This window comes from Phyllostomus discolor, chromosome 8 (genome assembly GCF_004126475.2).
Source record: "Phyllostomus discolor isolate MPI-MPIP mPhyDis1 chromosome 8, mPhyDis1.pri.v3, whole genome shotgun sequence".
NCBI lineage: Eukaryota > Metazoa > Chordata > Mammalia > Chiroptera > Phyllostomidae > Phyllostomus > Phyllostomus discolor.
In genome coordinates this window covers 105,817,952-105,843,267 of record NC_040910.2, presented here as the reverse complement: position 1 = coordinate 105,843,267, position 25,316 = coordinate 105,817,952, and the positions used below count along the sequence as shown (strand labels likewise).

General features: G+C 54.9%; 2 protein-coding genes across 2 annotated transcripts; both read left to right on the top strand.

The window, feature by feature from the left end:
• Positions 1 to 102: 102 nt before the first annotated feature.
• KRT32 (keratin 32) lies at positions 103 to 7,745 on the top strand. Its single transcript, XM_028521450.2, has 7 exons — positions 103 to 1,306; positions 1,993 to 2,075; positions 2,237 to 2,393; positions 3,881 to 4,042; positions 4,123 to 4,248; positions 4,986 to 5,206; positions 7,354 to 7,745. The coding sequence occupies exons 1-7, from the start codon at positions 839 to 841 to the stop codon at positions 7,481 to 7,483; spliced, it is 1,347 nt and encodes a 448-aa protein (XP_028377251.1). The 5' UTR covers positions 103 to 838; the 3' UTR covers positions 7,484 to 7,745.
• Positions 7,746 to 20,333: 12,588 nt separating this feature from the next.
• Positions 20,334 to 25,027, top strand: LOC114503861 (keratin, type I cuticular Ha7-like). Its single transcript, XM_028521449.2, has 7 exons — positions 20,334 to 21,093; positions 21,285 to 21,367; positions 22,132 to 22,288; positions 22,653 to 22,814; positions 22,928 to 23,053; positions 23,532 to 23,752; positions 24,155 to 25,027. Exons 1-7 carry the CDS (start codon positions 20,602 to 20,604, stop codon positions 24,261 to 24,263), a joined length of 1,350 nt encoding a protein of 449 aa, XP_028377250.1. The 5' UTR covers positions 20,334 to 20,601; the 3' UTR covers positions 24,264 to 25,027.
• Positions 25,028 to 25,316: the final 289 nt, after the last annotated feature.

Sequence of the window (25,316 nt, the reverse complement as noted above, 5' to 3'; positions counted from 1 at the left end):
AGACTGGCCGGCCTCGGTCTCGACAAGTAATCAAGCCTGACAACTTGGTCTGAGGAGCAGGGGGATCCCAGGGGGAGGACCCAGAGTTGGTCAAGACAGGGCATCCGCCTCCCGGAGATGGTCATGACGCTGAACATTTTTTCCACCAGCGGGCTTCTCTCACCTCTCTTTCCCAACAGTGTCCCGCTGAGAAGTCTCCCCAGTTCTTAGGCTTTCTGTCTGCGTCCTGAGTTTGCTCCCTCCTCCCAGGTGTACATTCTCCACCTGGGTAGGAAGATGATTCGTGCCCAGAAGCCTAACAGGCTCTTTCCTATCTCCCGGGGGTTTCGGCCATTGCCGGTGTTGGCCCAGGGCTGTCACCCACACACTTCCTCCTCGAGGGGCCAGGCCTCCTCCCACGTTCAAAGGAGCGGCTGCTGCCCCACAGCGCGGTGGCCTTTCCCAGGGCCGGGGTGGGCGGGGGCGAGGTGGGCAAGGCCACTGGGGGCACCGTGGTCTCCTGGCGGCTCCGCCCTGGTAATGAGGGCCCAGGCGTGCAGTCGATCCTTTGAAGATGTGTCCAGAAGCTTTCCCCTGGTGATCAATGACAGGAGCCCAGAGTCCTGCTTTAGCCAAATGACACGCTTGGCCTCTTTTATGAGGAAAGGAACTCCTTATTGGAAACTAAATTACAAATTAATTGGCAGCTTCCTCTGAGGCTGAGTCTAAACATCAACACCACCCCCTGATGACTTTCTAGCGTAAACCCCCTCACTCCAAGGGTATAAAAGGGCCTGGACGGGATGGGGTCTGCAGGTGCTGGTGATCCAGGCAGCTGAGGAGAAAGGGCCTCCCCGACATGACATCAGCCTGCTCACCTGCCTCTGTCAAGGGCGGCCCACGGCCCTCCTCCGTCTGCTCTGGCAGCATGAACTGCCGGCCGGAGCTGTGCCCGAGTTACGTCTGCCAGCCCGCGACCTGCACGCCTTCCGTCTGCATGCCCACCACCTACCGGCCGGCCAGCTGCTTCCCCAAGACCTACGTGTCCAGCTCCTGCCGACCCAGCAGCTGCCGGCCATCCGGTAGCATCTCCAGCCCCATGGGTCCCTGCGGCTGGTACTGTGAAGGGACCTTCAATGGCCACGAGAAGGAGACCATGCAGTTCCTGAACGACCGGCTGGCCAACTACCTGGAGAAGGTGCGGCAGCTGGAGCAGGAGAACGCCAGCCTGGAGAGCAAGATCCAAGAGGCCTGCCAGTCCCAAGCGCCTGTCATGTGTCCTGACTACCAGTCTTACTTCAGGACCATTGAGGAGCTGCAGCAGAAGGTGAGGGCAAGGGGTGACTGGTCTCACTGGGGAGGCGGCTGGAAGGGCTGCCACTCCAGATTGGAATCTCATCATGTACTTAGCTACGTGCATGGAAAAGACACTTCCCTGGGGCATAGAATTGTCTTATAACGTGAGCACGCAGCCAGGGCCCTGACTGCGGAAAGAGGCCCGGGATGTGGTGTCAGTTCTGCCCCTGATTCATGGCAGGACTTTGGGAGGTTCCTTCCCGTCCCTGGGCCTCGGTTTCCTCATCTGTGGAATGGGGATAACAGCGGTCCTTACCTAAAGGGGCTGCTGAGGGGGTTCCGTGACTGGATGCAGGTGAAATGCTTAGTGCAGCCCCTGGAACATGGGGTGTTTTCAGTAGATGTTAGTGCTTGTTAAGGACCCTTCTCTGTCATGGGAATGACTTCCGACTTCCAGAGATTCTTCCCTTCCCTATTGGTCATTGAATCCAAAACGGGGCATTTGGACTTGTGAAGACGCAGGGGCTTAAAACAATAAATCCCATGTTTCCAAACACCGGCAGTTCACTAAGGAACCCGCCGTGTTCCAGGGAGGAGGCGCTTCGGCAGGGATGGGTGCAAGGTTGCTGTGTTCCACTGGCTACCTCGTCTCCTCACTCGGGTTCTTTATCCTTCTTCTTGTCCTGGACGGACCCCTCTGTGTGCTCCGGCCTGCAGGTCCTGTGCACCAAGGCGGAGAACGCCAGGATGGTCGTGCACATCGATAACGCCAAGCTGGCTGCCGACGACTTCAGGACCAAGTGAGTGTGCCCAGGGGACGGGGCTGCCCTCTCTCCCGGCCCTGGCTTCCGGCAGCTTCCCGTTGATGTCACGGGGAGTTGGCAGAGCGCCAGCAGTTCAAGGTCTCCCCTGAGTCCTGTGTTCCGTCTCACCCCTGGCTGCTGCTCCTGTCCCCCTGCAGGTACGAGACGGAGCTGGCCCTGCGGCAGTTGGTGGAGGGCGACACCAACAGCCTGCGCAGGGTCCTGGACGAGCTGACCCTGTGCAAGGCCGACCTGGAGGCGCAGGTGGAGTCCCTGAAGGAGGAGCTGCTCTGCCTGAAGAAGAACCACGAGGAGGTGAGCGCTGGAAAGCAGAATGCGGGAAGAGCGAGGGGTTTGGGGCCAGAGAGACCGGGGCTGAAATTCCCGGGCCGGCCATGTACTGATTCTGTGACTGAGCCCGATGTAGGTAACCTTCCTGAGCCTCCCCGTCGGTGCCCTGGGCACAGCACCATCAGGAAGGGGTGCTGTGAGCATTGCACGAGAACTGAATGTCCCTTGCTCCGTGCTCGGAAAGGCTGGCAATGCTCTCTCTGCATTTCCAGGACTTGCACCACTGCCAAATGCTTTCTCGCTGCATTTGTTTTTCTCACGAGAGCCGAGTTTCAGGGGAGCGCGGTGCACAGGAGCCCCAGGGGCGTCCGGCTCTGGAACCCACACCCGGCCACCTCGGCGAGGCTGGACTGCTGGCGTGGCCCCCGTGTCTTCTCAGGGAGAGTCAAGCTGCCCTGGTGTCCTTCTTTTTTTCTGTCCCCACCCTCATCACCCTTGTCTCTTCTATTTGCATGCAATATACTTAGTCCAGAAGCCTTAGGTCACCCCTTTACTTTCGGACTTTTTTTTTAAAAGATTTTATTTATTTATTTTTAGAGAGGGAAGAGAGGGGGAGAGACAGAGAGAGAGAGAGAGAGAGAGAGAGAGAGACATCAATGTGCGGTTGCTGGGGGTTATGGCCTGCAACCTAGGCATGTACCCTGGCTGGGAATGGAACCTGGGACACTTTGGTTCCCAGCCCGCGCTCAATCCACTGAGCTACGCCAGCCAGGTACTTTCGGACTTTTCCCGTAGGTCCGTGGAGGGGAATTCCCTCCACCCCGGGCACCTGTGTGCTGCGACACCCACCTGAGCTCTGCTGTTTTTTTTTTTTTTCTCTTTCTCTGGGTTGACTCTCAACCTCTTGGGATTTGAAAGAACAAGTGCCTCTGAATCCTGGCTGGGGTTCTTTAGGCCTGAGTGTAAAGTAACAATCAGGCACCACGCATCTGCCAAGTGCCCTGCGGTGCCTGACTCATCCCACCTAATCAGAGAACTGGGACCCGAACCAAGAAACCACTAATGAGGCTTATCGCACACGCCAGGGCCTCGGCGACAACTTCTTTTCTCTGACAGCCAAACCCGCGGAGGTGCCTGCTCTGATCTGGCCTCGAGCCAAGTGAGGCCAGGCGTCTGCTGCCCCCCTTCCCAGATGAACATGGGTGGGAAGGGTGGGCAGGGACACGGGGACACAGGCTCCCCACCTTCGCTCGCATGGATCAGACACACCCTGATGCCGCTCTTGGCTTCTGCCAAACTGACAGGAAGAGTGTAGCTGGAGTGCTTCTCCCACAAGGAGGGTGTCCAGGTGGCCCTGGAAGGCCTTTGGGGTACTACAGGGCACACTGTGCTCCCCAAAGGGTCCCGTTAAAGGTGGAGATCTTGAGCATTTTGTGTTCTGTCTTTGCATGTCGCCTTGGGAGGTGAGCTTGGATACTGCAACTTTCCCCGGGGCTCTCGTTCCTTTTCAGGAAGTCACTGCCCTCCGAGGCCAGCTTGGGGACCGGCTTAACATTGAGGTGGATGCCGCGCCCCCCGTGGACCTGAACAGGATGCTGGAAGAGATGCGGTGTCAGTACGAGACGGTGGTGGAGACCAACCGCAGGGATGTGGAGCAGTGGTTCAACATGCAGGTGGGCCTCTCGCAGGTGGGCCAGCCCCCGTGGTGTCCCCCAGAAGGCACCCCCAGACGCTTCCGTCTCCCCCACTGCAGATGGAGGAGCTCAACCAGCAGGTGACCACGAGCTCTGAGCAGCTGCAGACCTACCAGTCAGACATCATTGACCTGAGACGGACGGTCAACACGCTGGAGATCGAGCTGCAGGCCCAGCACAGCCTGGTGAGTGCCGCTGGCGGGGGGGGGCACCTCTTCTCCAGCTCTGGCTCCCAGGTGACACCGAGCACAGGTGCAGGCATCCAGGAAGGAGGGGGGGGCCCAGGTTCAGCCCCCAAGGATGCTTGCCCAGCTGCCCTCTCCTGGAGGGAGGTTTCTCTCAAGATCCAGCTTGAAGATAAAATGGGCATCTCCAATCTAGCGTGGGTCAGGCGGTCACTGTTAAACACAACTCCCCGAGAATGCTTGTTCTCTGCCTAGCCTGCCCTTCCAAACCCACGCTTCTCCGCTCTACCAGTGGAGATTTTAAAAAACCCCATGCCCAGGTTCCTCCCCAGAAGAATGAAATTAGAGCCTCTGGAGGTGGGGCCTGGGCCTGGGTGTTTCTTCCAAAGCTCCTGCATGGCTCTAACGTGCAGCCGGGGCTACAGACCATTGTTCTAAATAATGCTGCAGGGAAGGGGCCTGGCGGGCCCCAGGTCCAAGCCCGAGGCCAGTCTAAGGTTGAAGGAGGAATGAGGGATTCGGGGTCACACGGACCTGTGTTCAAATCCTGGTCTGTCGCTTACCAGCTGCTTAACCTCGAATGAATCCCTCGACCTTCCTGGGTTTTCATTCCCACAGGGACTTAGGTAGGGAGAGGTCATGCCCAACCCCAAAGAGCGACTGGGCTCTTTCAGGGTCTTCCCGAATCAGGCCATGAAAATTAGATCTGTTCCTCACAGTCTTTCCTTCTGCCTTAGAGGGACTCGCTGGAGAACACGCTGACGGAGACCGAGGCCCGCTACAGCGCCCAGCTGGCCCAGATACAGTGCCTGATCACCAATGTGGAGTCCCAGCTGGCGGAGATCCGGGCTGACCTGGAGCGGCAGAACCAGGAGTACCAGGTGCTGCTGGATGTGCGGGCCCGGCTGGAGTGCGAGATCAACACGTACCGGGGCCTGCTGGAGAGCGAGGACTGCAGGTGCGTGGGCCTGGCTGAGGCTGCACAGGGAGATGAGTGGGAGGGCTGGGGAAGCCATCGGAAGCAACTGGATCTACCCAGAAGGTGGAGCTCTGGCATGGTTAAGAAGCGATTAGGAAGCTGATAAGATCTGAAGAAAGGCAGGTATTCAAGCCGCCTTCCCTAAACCTGGCCCACTGGCGAGCGTTCCGTTCCATTCCGAGTCAACAAACTCCCTCCAAGGGCCCAGCGTGTGCCAGGCGCCAGGGGCGAGACCGAGATGGATGATGATAAGGCATCTGCTTTCAAGCTGATTCCCATCTGCTCAGAGAGGCAGGCAGACAGGACACTGGAGGTCGTGCTGGGGAGGACAATGAAGTGGCTTCCTATGATGACCTGGGGCGGGGAGGGCGGCAGGCGAGCTCAGCTGGGGCCCATTGGTGGGGAACCATGGAGACCATGCTGGAGAGGGAGGGCTTTTTCAGTACGCCATTGCCAGGCCTTGCTTTTTTTTTTTTTTTTTTTTTTTTTTTGAGGAGGAAAGGATAGCATTTGCTTCACTGCTGATCTCCCCCACCAGAGGGTAAACAAACACCTGGAGTGCAGAGACAATATAAAATATTTTTATCCCCTGCACCTGGCACATAGTAGGTGCTCAGTAGACGTTTCTTGACTGAGTCCTTGAGAACTCAAAGCTGCCCCTCAGGAGGATGATGCAGATGGCAGTGGGGAGGGCTGAGGAGAGGGAGGAGGAGCCGGCAGGGTTCTGTCGGGAGGCCCTGGCCGTGGCATACACACCAGGCTGCAGGGACGGTCTGGATCAGGTGGGAGGCGGTGTCAGCCACCAGCTGCCGTGCAGGCAGAATCAGCAGGACACCTCTGGGCTGTGGACACCCGTGGGCTGATCACGGTGATAGACGGTTTCTTTTATTTTTTTTTTAAGATTTTATTTATTTATTTTTAGAGAGGGGAAGGCAGGGAGGAAGAGAGGGAGGGAAACACTGATGTGTGAGAGACAGAGCAATCGTTTTGCCTCTCACGCGGCTCCCAAACAGGGACCTGGCCGGCAACCCAGGCTTGTGCCCTGACCGGGAATCAAACCTGTGACCCTTTGGTTCACAGGCTGGTGCTCAATCCACTGAGCAACCCCAGCCAGGGCCTCTTACAGGTGGTTTCTTATTCTCCATTCAACTTTGCTTCTCTGCCATTTAGATTCTTGTTGCCAAGTCAAATGGTTTTCAAGGACCGGGCTGTCGGCATGCATGTGTGACATGGCTCATGGGGCCTTGTCCAATCAGCGTGGTGCCGCCCCCTCGGGGCCGCTCCCGTCACAGGAGAGCAGTGGTGTTGCTGCGTCTGCTGACTGTGCAAGGGAAGCCGGGAGTCTGGATTTCTGTCAATGTTAAATTCTCTTGAATTTCACATATCTTTAGCAAATTTAAAAAAAAAACAATATAGTGCCTGTCAAACGAAACACATTTCACGCTGGAGGTGGCCCCGGGCTCCTTGTTGTCCGTCCGGCAGCCAGTGTGTTGCTTCTGCTTCTGAGCCCACACCTGTCGGTGCCTGAGATCATCCTGTTTCCTTCTGCCATGTGTTTCTTCTCTATTCATTGATGAACTCATCCTTTTCAATACCTTCTTATTAAGTGCCTGCTCTGGGCCAGGTGTGCAGGTGGGCACGCGTCCATGGCTGCTGACCTCACTGCCCAGTGGGGGGAGAGATCATAACAGAACCACCACAGATCACTCTGGAAGGAGCCACAGGGTACCACGGGGAGGGGGGGGAGGGGTCTGACACAGAGACCCAGGGGGACTTCGAGGAGGATGTGACCGTCGAGGGCAAGGAAGCTGCTCTCTATCCTGAGTTCAAACGGCAGCCACGGAAGGTCTTAGGCAGAGGAGGGAGGTGATTAGATTTGTGTTTGTAGGAGCTCACTCTGGCCACCACGTTGGCGATGGTTAGAAGGGGCAGGCAGGAGGAGGGCTGGGAGACCGGGTAGGTGGCCACGGGGCTCACACAGGTGAAGACGACGAAGGCCGGAACCAGGGAGGTGAGTGGAGAAGGTGAGCGGTGGGCGAATTTGGGCGGCAGCACTGGGGGCAGGACCGGCTGCGCGTGTGGCCCCCTCCGCTGCCTCAGCCCCTCCCTGTGCCCTTCTTCCACAGGTTGCCCTGTAACCCGTGCTCCACGCCCTCGTGTGTCCCCTGCGCGCCCGCCCCGGCCGTGCCCCACACCGTCTGCGTGCCCCACACCGTCTGCGTGCCTTGCGTGCCCTGTCCCCAGACCCGCTACTGAAGTCCTTCCGTGCCGGTGGATGCCAGAGGGGCCAGAGCTGGGCAGCTGGCACCTCCACAGGCTGAGTCTGGCCTCCAATCAGCGGCCACCCACTGAGATAGCTGGGCCGGCACGGCCAGCAAGAAAGCCCCGGCCCCCCAACGCTTAGAAACGGCCTCTCTCTTTTCCATGAGCTAATTGTCTCTGATGTTTCTGGTTCCCTGCTGCCCCAAGAGCACGCGTTCAGTCAGCTGGCCAATAAAGCCTCATCCCGCGGCGCTGCCAACGTCTTTCTCTGTTTGTCATTCACGATGCTCTCTCCGCCAGCCAATACCCCTGCTCCGTTGTCATCAAGAGGAATGGGGCCAAATTCTGTGCCTGTTTATGCCCCTCTGCTTCCATAGAGGGTCAAGAGGCATTTTCCAAAAAGGCCCACATGCCAGAAACCAGTCAGGACCAGGCAGTTGGTTCAGAGCTGAGTAATAAAAACAGAAGAGGAGGAGGGAGGTAATGATGCCAGGAGCCCCGGCCAGACAACCGTGAGTGAGAATGTTGCAGTAATGGCCCCGCCCCTGAGCCTCTCTGCAGCTGGTATAAAGGGACCATTCTTTCAGTACATCCTCGCTGACTGGCTGGGTGGGTGGGGTAGGCTCTGCGTCACGGCTGGTTAACCCAGGTGAGGGTCCCCCCGCCACCTCGTAAATGCCCCATTTAATCCTTGTAACAACCTGTGGCAAAGGGACCACTATTTTATTCATTTTGCAAATGAGGGAATTGGGACCCAGAGAGGTTAAGAAAGATACTTGCTCAAGTTCACACAGTTACTCATCGGGGGACCCAGGACTCACATACAGGCCTCCGGCCTCCGGAGGTGCTCCCCCAGTTCACGTTCCAAGTCCTCGCCACTTGCAAACTGCAGCTGGGTCGAGGGAACACCACCGTGCAAGTGATCCCCACCGCCCAGGCACTTCTCGGCAGAGAGGGAGCTAAGACCGATGTGCGTGGGCCCCACTCCTTCCTCAGTAAGGGCCTGCTGATGAATGACAATGAATGAGATCCAGCCCACCACTTACCGAGCACTCACTTGCACCTCGTATTGCGTTGAGCGCATTACACAGATGAACCTGTGTTGGTTTTCATGGCCGCCTTGTAGGGAAGGAATCATGTCCATCTTAGAGGTGGGGGACTGAGGTGCAGAGAATAGTTTTGTCAGTTGCCCCAAGTTACAGGCAAGGACAAAGATTTGGACCCAGGTCTACCTGCTTCTGCTGTAGCGTTATTCTAACCACTCTGCTACACTGCCGGATTCCTACCCAGAAAGGGTAGGAATGTGCACGCTGACGAAGCCTGGGAGAAAGTGCTGGGGAGAGCAGAGAAGGCTTCATGGAGCCGGCGGTGGCCTCTGAGACCAACCTGGAAGGCCGAGGGGGGATGTCTGCGGAGTCACAGAGGGGTACAGCTGAGCGGGGTCTGCGGGAAAGCCGGGGTTCTGCCTGGGGTCCTGGGGTGGCCCTGCTGGCTGGGGCAGCAGGTTCCTGGGCAAGACTGGTGGAAATAAAGCTGACATGGTAGGAAGGTGTCAGACCGTGGGGGGCCTCGGTTACCCCCAAAAGAGCCTGGACTCCCTCCTGCAGGCAGTTGGGGCGGGGGGGAGGGACTGCTGCTGCAGGGCCTAGGCTGACATGAGGGGCGGTGTGTTTTAGCAAGTTTCCCAAAGGAGTGTGAACGGGGGGCAGAGAGGCAGCGAGGAAGCTGATGAATGGTGTGGGAGAGGCTGGGAGGGACCTCAGCTAAGGCAATGACAGTGGCAATGGGAAAACCAGGGAGCAATTGGAGGGACTCAGTGCAGGACCCAGCTTGGCAATGGCAGGTAGAGAGGAGAGATCCGGGAGCAGGAATCTGGGGCACCTCTTTGCACCTCACCCTCCAAATCCGTACTCTAGTTCCTCCTTAATGAGCTGAGGTGATGTGTTCATTAAGGATCTGCCCTCTGGACTTGCCAAGAAATGACGAGAAATGGATTGGATCCTGAAGCCGCCTGGGGCTGTTTGGACATGAGTCTACAAGCCTGGCAGACAGGGTCATGAGCCTGACTGGAGACACACACACACACAGAGCTATGGTTCCTGGTTGGTGTGTGTGTGTGCGTGCGCACAAAATTTCGGTGAGCTGAAATGCCAAAGTGTGGGGTCAGGTGCGGGGGCTTCTGGCTACCCGGATGTTCTGAGTACAAACCAGCAGTGCTTCCCTTTGATTCCTGCACAATGGTCTAGAATGTGCTTAGCTTGACATCCACAAGTGACCGAGTGGAATTAAATCTTTGGTTCTAGAATCCTAGGCCCACTCTGTCCGATGTGGCAGCTGCTAACTACACGGGGCTATTGAATGTTGAATGAAATAAAACTAAGTCAAGCGGAGAAGCTCATCTCCTCAGTGGCACCAGCCACATCGTTTCAAGTGCTTAGTGCCTTCGTGTGGTTCGTGGTACCGTGCTGGACAGTACGGATGGGGAATGTTTTTGTTATTGTAGAAAGTGTGTTGGATGGTGCCGGGCCAGACTGTCAGAGTCAAGAGGGACCTTTCTGAGGATCTGGCCCCGCCTCTCCTGCCCGGTTCCAGACAGGGATTCCGGAGGCCCAGGCCGATGGAAAAATGTGCTCACGGACACACAGCCGACAGGTGGGGACTGGAGCCAGGTCTTCCGATGCCAAGCCTAGCGGGTCTCTCTGAGTTTGTTATGCTTTCTCCAAGCACCAAGTCTTGTTATTCTTTCAGGCTAATAAATATTTCCTCTTTCCCCATCTTTCACGGCCCTGAGAAGGGAGGCATTTTCTCTGAAATGCTGCAATTCTTCCTTGGGAGTATAGTTCCCTTTCAAATAACAATGAGCAACCTCCAAACCTCAGAGTCTCCTCATTCTTTGCACCTTTGGCTCAGAAAGAGCACAGACCTCAGGCTGTGGCCAGAGCTGTGGCGGGAGCAATCACGCAGGACTTCCAGGATGGGGGTCCAGGCCCCTGGACAGGATGCCGACTCCCGCAGGCTCCTTTCCCCCAGCACAGGTTGTCCAGCCCGACCTGGCCCCTGTTCCCACACCTGTGTGTGACTCCGACTTGCCGAGACCTGTCTGACCACTCAAACACCCGTTAAAGCTTTTTATGTGAAACCAAGCCCCACAGTCCAGGGCCAGGAGTGCCGCCCCCTGCTGGGCATGGACAGGCACCCTCTTTGGTGTTTGGACGGCACCTCTGAGCTAGAGACCTCCGTAGCTATCCTCCTGCTGAGCCCATCTCTTATTTGCTGGATGAGGAAACCGTGGGCATAGACTTCGGGAAATGTGTCCACCGGCACCAGTACCTTCTGGATACTGGACCCAGTGCTACATGTACGGGGGAATCTCAAAGGAACTGCATCTTCATATCAAAGCATTTGGCTTTAATGAACCCCGGTTTACAGGAGAGCTCAGACAGGGCTGTGGCGGAGTCATAAAACCGCTGGCCTATTTGATGTGTGGGAGAAACTCCCACAGACAACAGGGTCCTCCTCGAACGGGACTGGGAAAGGAAGAACTGGGGATTCAAAGGCACAACTTTCCCTGAGGCCATTGAAGAGCCTGGGACTCAAGCCTACCCCTCACTGCTGGAGGGTGAGGCCCTCTTCTGAGGTGGGAGTGGGGACGGAGCGGCCTCCAGGAAGCCCGGCCAGAGGGCGAGGCTCCCAGAGAGGAAGGCCCAGGGGAGTGGGACGAAGCAACGGGGAGACAGCACCTGCGGACTGAAGTGCACTGAATGGGCGCCCCCCACCCCCCACCCCCAGAATACTGGGGACGCTTTCCAGGCATGATAGAAAAAGGGCATGCCAGGCGATAACTGGGAGATCATCAACAATAAAATAATTCTGTCTTTGAGTTTCACACGTTAGCATTCGAATGCACTCATCTCAATTTTGCTGAACAGAAAGTTCCCGAGATCACTGGGCGTCTTATCTTTGTGAACCATCACCAGTTGAGAGACGTTTATTTGCAAACGGTCCCCGCCCTCAACTGTCCAGGCACATGGGGCAGCATCTTGCCATGCTAGAAACTCCCTGTGCCTGGGCTGGAACCCCAGTTCTACTGCGGCCACGCTGTGCGGTCCTGGCAGACCCCTGACCCCTGTGCATCTCAGCCTCCTTTTCCCCTTTGGAAACGGGGGTCATTCTACCTCCTCCCGAGGGTCAGTGGGATGGAATGCCTCTGAAAGGCCTGTCACGATGCCAGTACGTGACAAGTGCTTGATACAAGGTTGGTTAAGGGAAATCTGCTTTGGCAATAAGTGCCCCTGTCTTCTGATTTTCCCCAATGGCTGTGGCAGCTGAGTTACCTTTCTGATCCACGTGAAGCTCTAGTGTCAGAAACCACAGCAGCAGCAGCCGCAGCAGCAGCAGTGACAGCAAAAGCACACAGGCAACTTTGCTTTGCTCCAAGGTCCCAGAACCTCTGGATAGACTTCCGGTCCTGGTCTAAATGCCTCAGTAAGCCCTGGCTGGCGTAGCTCAGTGGATTGAGTGCGGGCTGCGAACCAAAGTGTTCCAGGTTCGATTCCCAGTCAGGGCACATGCCTGGGTTGCAGGCCATGACCCCCAGCAACCGCACACTGATGCTTCTTTCTCTCTCTCTTTCTCCCTCCCTTCCTTCTCTAAAAATAAATAAATAAAATCTTTAAGTAAATGCCTCGGTAAAGTGCAGGGGATAGTCTCAGAGACCCTGAATTCAGTTCCGGAGCCCACGTGGGTGCTGCCCTCCCCCTGGCAGTGCGCAGGGTGGATGAAAGCTCTCCCCTCGCACTCTGAGGGATCCAGTTTTCAGTCCTGGTTCTCTGCTTTGCAGAGTGGCGGTCAGCAGACCTCTGTTCACAGGTCAAATCCCGTCACTGCTTGCGTAGGTCAATACATTCTACTGGAACGCAGCCACGCCCATCGCTTTCACATTGTCTGTGCCGGTCCTGCCCCACAGGGGCAGGGCTGAGCTGCCTGAGGGTGGAGAGACTGTCTGGCCCGCAAAGCCTAAACTATTTACCATTCGGCGTTTTGATAGAAAAGGTCTGATGTACAGGAGGGAGGGTGTGATGGAGCCAGGAGCCCCGGGTCCCAGCCCGGGCCTGTGGCTGCCTTGCTCTGTGCCCCGAGGAGCTCACAGCCCCTCTCCCCTCTGCAGCTGAAGCAGGAAGGGGTTGAACTGGTGCTCGGAGTTTAGTTCTAACACCTTAGCGCCCCTTCATTCTGTGCCCAGTCTCTCTGGGACTCCTGTCCTGAGACGAGAGGACTCCACGCTCAGTGAGCTCTACCTCTTCAAGAGGACTGCTGTGTCTTTAAGGCCACGACACTCCAGAGAGACACCAGATGGTCCCTTAGGGAGCAGAATTTCTCAATGGCCTGTCTTTAAAGAGATAACATGAAACATCCCTTTTGGCAACAGAGGGCAGTAACGAGGAGCCCCAAAGCAGTCACCTCTCTGTTTTAGGGGGTGGGGTGCTCCTTGTGGAGACCGAATAACTGACTGTTGGCTGACCTGATGGCAGTGGACATGCGGACGTCATGGGGGAAGCCTGCAGATTGCACCCGTGCCCTCTGCGGGGAGCTACATGGTCTGGGCAGGCAAGCACTCTCACGCTTGAGTGCTTGGCCCTGGTAACCAACCTGCAACTCAGCTTTCGAGGGCCGTGGCTTCCAGCTGTAGCAAAAGCTGTGGCTCTTCAAGCTCCGTGAAGTCCATTTGAAGGCTCTTGGCTCCAGGCGGGCTGTGGCAAGCAGCTGCCAGAGGAACTCTGTGCCCAGGGGCTGTCCAGCCTGCAGCACCACACATGGCCCACCTGAAAGAGAGCAGCCAATCTAGTAGCCATCATCCCAGAGCCTGTGGCTCATGGCTAGTCCAGCCGGGCCCTTCCAGCGCTCCCCCAGCTTGCTCCCTCCCAACACGGGCACCTGTAACTGGCTCCGTGAAAGCTCCTCAGTGGCTGCGAGAAAGAGACCAGGCAGCTCCTAAATGATCGACTGCCTGCAGCAGACACAGCAGCTGCAGCAGGGGAACGAGGGGCTGGGGGCTGAGACCCAGCAGTGGAGCCAAAGGCAGCTCCCCGACGTGCGTTCCAAGTGCTGTCCACACTCTGAGAGCATCAAAGAGTGGCCACAAAAGGTAAAGCGAGGCCTGGGGCTCTGGCAGGGACAGAGAGGGGTGAGTACTGGTGTAAGAGAAATGGAGGGGTTGCCTGGGGCAGGGGGTGGGGGGAATGATGGTCCATAAATGTTCATGGGGATGCATTGCATTCGCCAGAAATGAACTTAGGTGTCAGACGCCCGACCACCTGGTCCTACACCCAACTCCATTTGACCGGCACCGTGGCTGATGACTGGGACGAGAGGACTCTGATCAGGATGTGGGTTCACTCCTTCACGATCCAGATCTGCCTTATTCAAGGACTTGCCGGCATTCATTCGGTAGCAGGTGAACCTTGGCTGTGGGCGAGTCGCTGTTCTAGTCGCTGTTCTAGTCACTGTTCCAGTCGCTGTTCCAGGCGCCATGGAGCACACGCTGCCTAGGGAGTGAAGCTCTATGCTTTACCTCGGCATTCGAGGCCACCGTGCCCTGATCCTCACTTCCTGTAGCTCACGCCTTTCAAATCTTCTTCACACCGCCTGTCCTCCTTCTGCTCCAATGCTCGGCCACCCCCACAACACTGCTCACAGCGGTGATGGTATTGTTCCCATCGTCGCATGTCCAAATTCCAGCTGGGCTTCCTGGCCGGGTGAGCTGTCGCCACCTCCTGGGAGTCTTTCTGGAGGTGACCCCACAGGTTAGCCACCTTGGAATAATCCCAGCCCCATATCTGAACATCTCTTACGGCATTTTCACCTCTCTATTCTGCTTTGGGACCCCCGTTCTGTACAAGGCGGTGAGAAGGATGAAACATCTAACTTCATTTGGTAAAAAAAATTAATCCCATTTGTTTGGTATCTTCTTTTCCATGCTGGTGTTCAGCGGGCACATCCGGCCTCTCCGCACGGCGGTTTCCACAGACTCCTTTTCGACTGCTGACAGCCGCGGGCACCATGTCTCTGGTCTCACTGTCATCGGTTCCACTAGATGGCCAGGCTGGGCTGGGAATTTCCTCAGCTTTATTCCTTCGAACCCACCCAGCACCCTCTGGGGTGAAGATTACGGTTTCTATTCTATCTGAGAACAAGTGTGCCTTCCCGGAGAGCTTTCTAGGTGTCCGACATTGGCTGAGCCTGTATGCTTGGTTCCGCTCCATCCTTACAACGGTTCTATGAGGCTGATAGAACCACTATTTCCATTTCTCAGGTGAAAAGATTTTAAGCTTCAAGGAATTAGTAGCTGAGCCTAAAGTCACAGAGCCGATAAGTTGCTGAGCTGTGATGTGGGGCCCCTTAACCTCTGCATGGGTGCCGGTGAGGAAGTGGATGAGGAGGCACAGCGAGGTCAAGTGGACCAGGCCCAGGGTCACGGGCAAGGCTGCACTGGCAGGGGCCCTGGGTGAGGCGCCTCCCCCGTCTGCCCCGCTGAGGCCTGACCCCAACCTGGGCGGTCCAGCGCTCCCCTTCCACACGCATCTATGGCAGAACAAGACGTGGAACCCCACCCACCTGGGTTTGCGCCGTCACAGGGATCAGCCTGTCCCACTGCAGACTTAACTGTAAGACCCGAAACTGCGAAACTCCTAGAAGAACATGTAGGATAAAGTCTCCTTGAGGCTGTGGAGAAAAGGGAACCCTAGTGCACTGTTGGTGGGATTGCAGACTGGTACAACCACTGTGGAAAAAAGCATGGAATTTTCTCAGAAAACTAAAAATGAATCTGCCTTTTGACCCAGCAATTCTGCTGCTGGGATTACATCCTAAGAACCCTGAAACACCAATCCAAAAAACCCTATGTACCCCAATGTTCATAGCAGCACAATTTACAATAGCCAAGTGCTGGAAGCAACCTAAGTGCCCATAAGTAAATGAATGAATCAAAAAACTATGCTACATTTACACAGTGAAATTCTATGCAGCAGAAAGAAAGAAGGAGCTCCTACCCTTTGCAATAGCATGGATGGATCTGGAAAGCATTATGCTAAGTGAAACAAGCCAGGCAGTGAAAGACAAATACCATATGACCTCACCTTTAACAGGAACCTAAACAACAAAACAAACAAACAAGGAAAATATAACCTAAGACACTGAAATAGAGGACAGGCTGACAGTGACCAGAAGGGAGAGGGGAGGGAATTTCAGGGGAGAATGGGAAGGGTTTACAGGAACAAGTATAAAGGACACATGGACAAAAACTGGGGGGGGGGGCGGTGGAAATGGGAGGGAGGTGGGGAGGGATGGGAGTGTGGGCTAGGATGGGAGTAAAGGACAGAAAACTGTACTTGAACAACGATTAAAATAAAATTAAAAAACCAAAAAAATAAAAAAATTGATAAAGTCTCCTTGACGTGGGTCTCGGCAGTGATTTTTTGGATATGACGCCTAAAGCACAAACAACCAAATAAAAAATAAACTGGTGGAGCTACATCGGGCTCGACAGAGAGCACGCCTTCATGTGCAGGGTGGGGCGACAGTGGGCTTACAGTTGTGAGTACGCGAAACACAGAGTTTACTCTCGGATTATCCGTTATGGTATCTTTCTCCATACAAACAACTATAAACCTACTTTTGCCCCACCCTGTGTTTATTTATTCTGAAAACACTAAGCTTTTAAAAGGGGACGGTGGTGAAGTTTGGAGACCCTGAAGAGCAAGGCAGCTGACATTCCTTAAGTGCCTACTGTGTGCTGGACGTTATGCGGGCAGGTCTACCCCTGCCCCTCGCTGCCCGCCCTGGGAGCCTTCACTCTTACCTGCAGCCCCGTGTGTGAATATTGCTGGAATGTTCAAGGGGGCAGGGGGATGAGTGCATTTCAAGGTTAAGTAACTTGGTTGAAGTTAGACAGCTCAGAAATCGAGGTTTTTGGTGTCTTCCATTTCCACTGCTGTGAATTAATAGACAATGCATGTGTGGGTGTCTGTCCCCGGTTCCTGGGACAGAGCTCCCGACACCCTTGTAATTTCTTAAGCAATAAGAACACCAGCAGCATCCTTTGTTCTAATATTTGCTTGGTCTTTGTCTCTGGTTCCTGACTCAGAGCTCCTCAACCCCTGGAGCTTCCTGGGTGATAGGACTGCCGTTTGTTCTAGTGAGCCCACTCCTGGTGGGGTCCTAGGTGGGGCCTGGTCGTGAGAAAGACCACGCTATAGTTAGAAGTTTGGAACTTTCCACCCATCCCCGTGCTCCAGGAAGGGGACTGGAGACTGCGGTAATGATGGAGCGTGCCTGTGTGATACAGCTTCCATAAAAATTCCAGCACCTTCCCCCACGTCTTGCCTTATGTATCTCATCTGGCTGTTCAACTGTATCTTCTAGTATGTCCTTTTTAGTAAAATGGGGAATGTAAGGAAATGATCCCTTGAGTTCCATGAGACATTCTACCAAAGTATTGAACCCAAGGAGGGGATTATGGGAACCCTAATTCACAGCCAGTCAGTCAGAAGTACCAGTGACAACCTGGGAATGGCAACAGGCGTCTGAAGAGGGGGATGGTTTTGTGGGGTTGAGCCCTTAACCTGTGGGACCGGACATGAACTCCAGGCCGGTTGGAATTATAGACATTCAGAGAGTGACACGGAGAGTTGGCAGGCTTGGTGTGTGGAAAGCCCATCTATCCGGTGCTGGAAGTACCGTGAGTGTGAGACTAAAGAAGAAAGAAACAGGAGTGTTTTCTTTGGATAGTTGCAAAGGAAAACTAGTTTCAACTTTGATCTGCTCTTGGGCCACCGAGAGGGTAAGGGGAAGGAAAATGGCGACAAGTCTACAGACCTCGGGGGGAGTGTGGTGCCACCCGCACAGGCCCAGTGTGGAGTGTGTCACAGACGTCTGCCCCACGCTGAGGCGGGGACTGTGTCTTTGGGAGATGCACTTCTAGTGTCTAGAGCATGTCCCAGGAGGTGGGGAAATAACACTGATACGTGAGTAATCATGGGCTATGGGGCTGGACTGATGAAACCAGGTGGTAGAAATCCTATCTAATTTGGAAGAAAAGGTGCCTTTTCCACTCATCAAAGCTTCAAGAGCTGCATACCTAGAATAATAAATTGGTGTGCTCAACCTTTCCTCCTAAGAGTCTTTATGGTGTTCTTTGGCACTATACCCTAACACCGAGGACACACGGCAGTAGGAGGCTCTATACACGGGAGCTGTCTTCAGTTTTTGCATGCACTGCAGTGTGTGATGGGAGCTGTTCGCATACAGAGCACAGGCCCCTGGAGGCTCCCATTCACCGTCCTGCAGTGTAGACACGGTAGGCTACGGGTTAGACACAATTTTCAGGCACTAGCCTGCAACTTCACACCTTCCTCTCCCACTGGTTGAGATACACTCACAGGTAAAACATCGTGTTTGAAAACAGCATCCCGAGACAACAGCTCCTCACTTCCGTCTGCAGTAGACTTCCTGCCTCTGGAGACTGGAGTTTCTGAAGTCGGAATCGGTCCGGAGAACTTCGTGTGTGCAGGCTGAAGGGTCCCACCCATCTCTCGCTCTGTCCTTGCCACTTCTTGTCATTGAACCTGGCTCACGTTTGATCACCGAGGGCCACGGGGACTCTTTTTAAAGGGCTGGGAAGGAAGGCGGTCCTAGGTAGGAGGGCAAAGATCCTCACCGCAAACTCATCTGAGGAAAATGCAAATCAGTAGAAACAAGCAACCTTACAAAGGGGCATGCAACATCAGTGTCATTATGCAAAACAGCATACTCGATAGAAGCCGAGCCAGGACCATAATGGAGCTTCAGTAGAGGGGAGCATCATGCAAACATATAAAGCTTCAGCGGTGATGCTACAAAGTAAGAAGTGCTATTTATGTTGAGATGGAAGAAATTCTGGACTTTAGCCGATGAATGAATCCTGCCAGAGAATAAGGTCAGAAGAGGAATTCTATTGAGCAAGTCAAAAGAAACGACTTTGAAAGTCAGGTTCTCCAGTTCACAGAGAAGCTTGTTGCTATGGATGAGCTGGGGAGGGGAGCAAAGGGGTGTCTGAAGATGAAACCTATGCAGATTGCACCCAGAGGCCTCTGAAGGATGGGGTGGCTTGGCCTGGTGGTGTCTTCTCATTACAGTGTCTATAAAGGGTTATTCACGGATGAGCGCCGAGTAACCTTAGGCCAAAGCTGACTACCAGTTACCATTCCTTGAAAACCCAGTCTGGAGAGAGTCAAATTCTGTATTTCTTTTTGATAGAACTCCAGTGGCCTGTGTTTCACCTAAGCACAGCTGGTCCCTGCAGAGAGGTCTGTTCAGTTTTTGCTCAATGCTCAAAGCACTGACAAATATCCATTTTCTTACCATTTTGGGGGGAGATCTCACTCCACATTAGGTCTAGTTCAGTCTTAGGAGCCTGACTACCACCTGCTACATATTTTGAGAGAAGACTTTGGAGCTCTACCAGTTAGCTATCTTGGCTCCCTGGTACCGAGAGCTAGTAGGGAGTGGGCTGTAGTGTAAGAATTTTGGAAATAGAACTTTCTCCCGGGCCTCTCCCTGTGTGGTCCTTGGGGAAACCCTGCCCTACTGCTTTGGCGCCCTCATGTCTGTATTTTCTGAGGCACAAAGAGAAATGACATAGGACGCCAGATTCTTGCTTTATCTCTTAATTTCAACGATTTGCCCAGTTTGTTGACCTTTTAGTCCTTCTTTGTTCTGGCAACGACACAGTTGTTCTCCTGTTAGCAGGGGGTGGGGTGGGGGGTGGGCTGGGGGTCAAGTTGATGAGAACAGGAATAGGCTCTGGAGTCCAAAGACACTGAACCTGAGACCAGGCCTGGCCACTTTACAAGGGGGTTGGTTTTAGGAAAATGACTTCACACCTCTGGTCCTGGGTGCCTACTTCTTTCTTTCTCTTCTAGAATTAAGATAATAATACACACCTCGCAGGAAATGGTGAGAACGATCAATATCATTGATCCATCCCCTAACACATCCATGCTATAGGTGCTCGATAACAGACTTTAGAATCAAAGAAGTAAGGCAGAAAGAGGACCTGTAGTGACTCTGACAACCCAATGTTTGAGTTTCATGGCCAAATTCTTACTTGGGATTAAAAAGATTATTTTTCAGTGAACTAAAGTGTCGCAGGTTCGATTCCCAGTCAGGGTACATGGTTGCAGGCCATGACCCCCAGCAACCACAAATTGATGTTTCTCTCTCTCTCTCTCTCTCTAAAAAAATAAATAAAATCTTTTAAAAAAAGATTATTGTTCATTTTTGTTTGTTTCTGACTTCCTGAGCTCACCTTTCTTGGTCCAGGTCAGGCGTGGTTTGCAGGGTCGCCCTCACACTGATGAGCCCCTCAGACACCCGTGCCCACCCAAGTGGTGGCTGCTTCCTGAAGGACTTCACATCAGGTGTGGGGCACAGTACCCCACGTTTAGGATGGGCTAGGAGGTGCATGCTGGATGAATGGGCTTACTGAAATCTTACTGCCCCTCGATGAGTCTGAAGGGCAAACAACTGAAGAAAGAAAAGATGTAGAACTTCCTAATAAACCAAATCATAACATCTACTAACCAGGGACCAGGACAGGGAGGGCTGCTTGAGTCTTAACCCAGAGAGGGCCACGGTACTCATAGGGGTTTATCTTTCCTGCTGCTCCCATGACCAGCCGGAAGAGTCGTGCCTTAGAGTGGGCAAATCAACAAGGCAGGCCAACTCCCGGTCAAGGTGTAAACATCCGATGGCTAACAGGAATTTTGTTCTGGGGACTATAGTAAAAACGTCTGATCTCCCGCCATCAGACAACCCGATATCAAAGAGCCAAGAGGCACCTCAGATCATCAGCATTCCTTTAACGAGGCGAGGAACTCCCGATGGTAAACTCAACAGCTGAGTAACAGGATGACGCCGCAACGACAGGCCGAGAACCGAGGCTGAGAGGTCAAAGCACTGGGCCAACACCCGCCTGGCACGAGGTATAAATGGCCTTGGAGGGAAGGGGGTTCTCAGACTCAGACTCTTGGTCTTTCCAGCTGCTCTGAAACTCCTGTGTAGCCTCCGCCCACACCATGGTTCCCTTCTGCGTCAGCTCATGCCAGCCTCTGGACAGCGCCAAGACTCCTGGAGAAAGAAATGTGTGTGTCCCCCTTACTGACATGGAGGGCCAGCTTGGGGTGGAGGACCAGCATGCCTCCCTGGGCCTCTTGGCCAACCTGGCACATGCCAACCGTGTCCGTGTGGGGTCGACCTCTCTGGGCCGGCCCAACCTCTGTCTGCCCCAAAGCTGCCACACCGCTTGCCCCTTGCCAGGGACCTGCCACATTCCTGGCAACATCGGAATCTGTGGGGCCCACGGTGAAGGTGTCCTGAACGGCCATGAGAAGGAGACCATGCAGTTCCTGAACGACCGGCTGGCCAACTACCTGCAGAAGGTGCGGCAGCTGGAGCAGGAGAACGCGGAGCTGGAGACCAAGATCCGGGAGTGGAGCAAGTGCCACGAGACCACCGTGTGCCCCAACTACCAGTGCTACTTCCGGACCATCGAGGAGCTCCAGCAGAAGGTGAGGTTCGCAGCAGCCTGGGGTGTGCTGGGTCTGGGGGGGGGGGTGGAGGGCATCGCAGGCGAACACCATTGAAGGCTCAAAGAGCTTTTGGGTTTGGGGTTTTCTGGAGCAGGAGTGTGGACGACATGTGCAGGGCTGAGCCCAGAGTGTGATGTTTGTGTGTGAATGGTCTTCCCGGCTTTTCTCAGATCCTGTGCAGCAAGGCCGAGAATGCCAGGCTGGTGACCCAAATTGACAACGCCAAGCTGGCTGCGGACGACTTTAAAATCAAGTGAGTAAGGGCTGAAGAAGGCCCGAGTGGCTCCTTCTTCCTCCACCTGAGTCCCAATGTCTACATGTTCGTTGAATGAGTGGGTTACTGTTCCGTTTCTTGCTCCCTAAATTCCTAACTTAAGAAACCTCACAGAAGGTGGAGGAGAAAAAACACTACGAAGCCAAGCATGCATAGCGTAGCCTAGTATTCGTCCTACTTCATTTATTCCCTGAAATGGAAGACAAGGCTGCCTGAGCTCATTACCCAAGAGCAAAGTAAGACGTCAAGAGTGAACTGAGTAAGGATAGCCGTTGAATTTCACAGATCAGTTGGGGCAGGGTCCCGATTTACATACAAAGAACCTCAGATACTAGGCATTTCCACTAAATAAGGGTGAAAGATGACCGAATAGCCCAACATAACGAATAAGGGAGCAAATCAAGGTCCACTCCCCCCACGCTGTTGCTTATCCTATGTAACAATAGCCCATGCAAGGGCGTGAGCCCTGTACTGAGTCCTAAGATACACCATCTCAGGCAAGTCAGTTAACCTGTCTGAACCACAGTTGCTTCAATGCACAGTGGTAAAATTATAACTGCGTGACTGCTTCACTAGACCACAGCCCCTTTGAGAAGAGGGGCTGCATGTAATTCCTCTCCAAGTCCAGGGACTGAGCTCAGTGAACGAATGAGGATCCAAGGCGGTGAGGAGGTGGGAACGGGGATCGGCTGAGAGGGGCTCCTGTAGGCACCCTGTTGACCATGCGTCTCTTGCGACGGAAGGCACGAGAGTGAGCACTCCCTGCGCCTGCTGGTGGAGGCGGACATGTGTGGGATGCACAAGCTCCTGGACGACCTGAGCCTGGCCAAGGCCGACCTGGAGGCCCAGCAGGAGTCGCTGAAGCAGGAGCAGCTCTGCCTCAGGAGCAGCCACGAGCAGGTCTGGTCCTGTGGCTGCAGACTCAGCGGGGAGGACGTTGGACGGAAAAGGGAGCACTGCCCCCCTAACTCTGTGGCTCTAGGATGAGAACCTGGGCCCCACCGGTGTTGGGATCCTGGGCTGATCGGGGCCTGAGTCAGGCTGACTCTGTGGGATGTGGCGGATTCTTTTCTGAAGGGTTGGTTGCCTTGTGCGTTTAGGAAGGTCTCCAGGGGGGCTCCTCCCATGGGCCCCAGGAACCTTTCACGTCTGTGCATATGTGCGGTCACCCCTCATACCGCTTGTCAGGGGAGGGGTGCGGATGCTGTGTGCTCTGTCAGAAGCCCTTTTCTCACATCAGGTGCGGGTCCTTCTGTCCCTGCAGGAAGTGAACACCCTGAGGTGCCAGCTGGGAGACAAGCTCCGCATTGAGCTGGACACCGAGCCCTCCGTGGACCTGAGCAGGGTGCTGGAGGAGATGCGGTGCCGGTACGAGGCCATGGTGGAGACCAACCGCCAGGATGTGGAGCAGTGGTTCCAAGCCCAGGTGAGGCAGGGCCGCAGAGCCGGGGGGCGGCTGGGGGTGGCGGGGGGCAGGGGAGCCCGGCTTCCGTGTGGGTCAGGGAGCTGACCCGTGTGGTTTGATCCACTGTGCTTCAGTCGGAGGGCATCAGCCTGCAGGCCATGTCCTGCTCTGAGGAGCTGCAGTGCTGCCAGTCGGAGATCCTGGACCTGAGATGCACGGTGAACGCCCTGCAGGTGGAGCGCCAGGCCCAGCACAACCTGGTACGGGTCCTCCTTCACCCTCACTGCACCCAGCCGTGGCCTGCTGGCGGCACCCCTGAGCAGTCTGCCTAATTGGTTCCATTAACATTCAGTTAGAGCTCCGTCTGGGTCCCTCTCTCCCTGGTGGAGGGGACTTGCCATAAAGGCTGGTTGGACCCAGAAAAATGGTTCCTATTAAAAGTGAATTCCACTTCTTCAGAACAAGGGTTGGGGGCCCAGGCACTCCTTTTGTGAGATTTTACTGGGTTTCTACTTTATGTCAAGTACTTGGGATGTCAGAGGGGACATAACACAGTTCAAGTTAGATTTGTTTTGTGCGTGCACAAACGCACGGTCACCCTGACAGCGATTTCTCCAGAGCTCTGGGAATGCCCGGTGACTGCTTGGACGTAGCCTCCTGCCTGGTGAGTTTGGCCCTGATTTTCACTCCTGAACTTTTTGTCCCCTGGGCCTCTCTCCCCACCACTCCCCACTGCAGAAGGACTGTCTGCAGAACTCCCTGTGCGAGGCCGAGGCCCGCTACGGCACCGAGCTGGCCCAGATGCAGAGCCTGATCAGCACCGTGGAGGAGCAGCTGGCCGAGATCCGGGCTGACCTGGAGCGGCAGAACCAGGAGTACCAGGTGCTGCTGGACACGAAGGCCCAGCTGGAGTGCGAGATCGCCACGTACCAGGGCCTGCTGGAGAGCGAGGACTGCAAGTGAGTGTGACCTAGGCAGTTTCTGGCCAAGCCACGTTCCTGACTGCCAGATTCCTTAGAGATAACCAGTGTGTGTGTGCTCGTGGAAGGAGGTCTCATTCTAAGGAACGGGCCTCGCTCAGGGGCTCATTGACCATTGCTGGTGTGTGCACGCTGTACTGTTGATAGACTGGCACACGGATGGCAGCCGGGTCCCTTGGCCACATCCCCCCGGGGGACACCTGGATATGAAAAGCCACAGCTGAGTGTGGAAGAGGGGCTGGTGGAGGAGGTCCCGCTGGGCTGTCTGGTTTGTTTGCAGCAGGCCTGCCCTCCACCATTGTGGTCCGAGCTTCTCTGTCCCCACCACTGGGGCATCTTTGTATTTCTCATGTCTAACTCTTCCTTCCGTGTCTCCCACAGACTCCCCTGCAATCCCTGCTCTACACCGGCCTCCTGCACCCTTCGTCCCAGCTGTCCCCCACCAGCCTGTGGGCCTTCCTCAGCCTGCAGAGCCTGCACTGGGAGCTGATTCTGAGGGTCTGAGTTCCAGTGCAGGAGGTTGGAGCTGTTCGCACTGGGGCTGGGACTGCCCTCACCTTGCTCAGTCTTCTAGAGGCACTAGACCTGCTGAAGGCTTTTTCACTGAATCCAAGGGCAGCAGATACTTCTGAGTAGTGGCTTCCTGTTTGTGCCTTAGGCCGTTTTCTTTTTTTCCCCCAATGTGGTATTTTCTTGCACTTAAACTATTGTTCTTCTTGTCCCAGTCTCTCTTCTGGAATTTTGGTTCTACTCCAGTGCTTCATAATCTCTTAAAATGTAATTGGGCTCCTGCATTAAATGGTGAATAAACCTCCTTCCCGTATCAAGTGCTCTCTTTCCTGTGTTTGGCTGCATGTGGTTGTGATAAAGCGCCCGGCCCCTCAAACCCTTGGGTGGTCACTGGCCCTGATGTGTCGCTGTCAGGGTCCCTCTGGGGCACTGGGGCCTGAGCCTCAGGATGACCGACGGCCCTCTGCTGACATTGGAAGTGTCTTTACCTTGCCCAGCGATCCCCATAGGCTGGTGAAAGGAAGCTGTGTTGGTGGCCAAGTTAGAATTCCTTCAGAACAGCTCAGACCTAACACGTCCCTCCTGTGTTTTTGGCACCTTCAGACCCTTGGGATTTTATTCAAGAGAAAAATCACAGACTAGAGTTCCAGCTCAGTCAAAGGGAGGTCCTGCTGAGAACTGCCTTGGCCAAGGTGCCAAGTTTTTTCTCTCATTTAAACTGGCCCCTTCGGGGAGGCACAGAGTTTCCTCCTGCTCCCAGACACGGAGGCCCGGACTGGGCCCTGGGGACAGCTGTCTTGGGCCTGGCCTGCTTCTGGGATGTGGTTTTCTCTAGAGAGACGCCGCCATCGATGTGCGTGCTGTCTCCTCTGCCGCCACCTTCCAGGGGCTGGGGTGGGGCCTGCAGTGGCCACAGGCACTCCAAATGCCTGCCTGCATCTGGGACGTGGCTCTGACATGGGCCGAGGGGCTTTGCAGCCAGACTCTTGGGGAGCAGCACCCGAGGGGCTGTGCTCCTTCCTTGCTGTGCTGG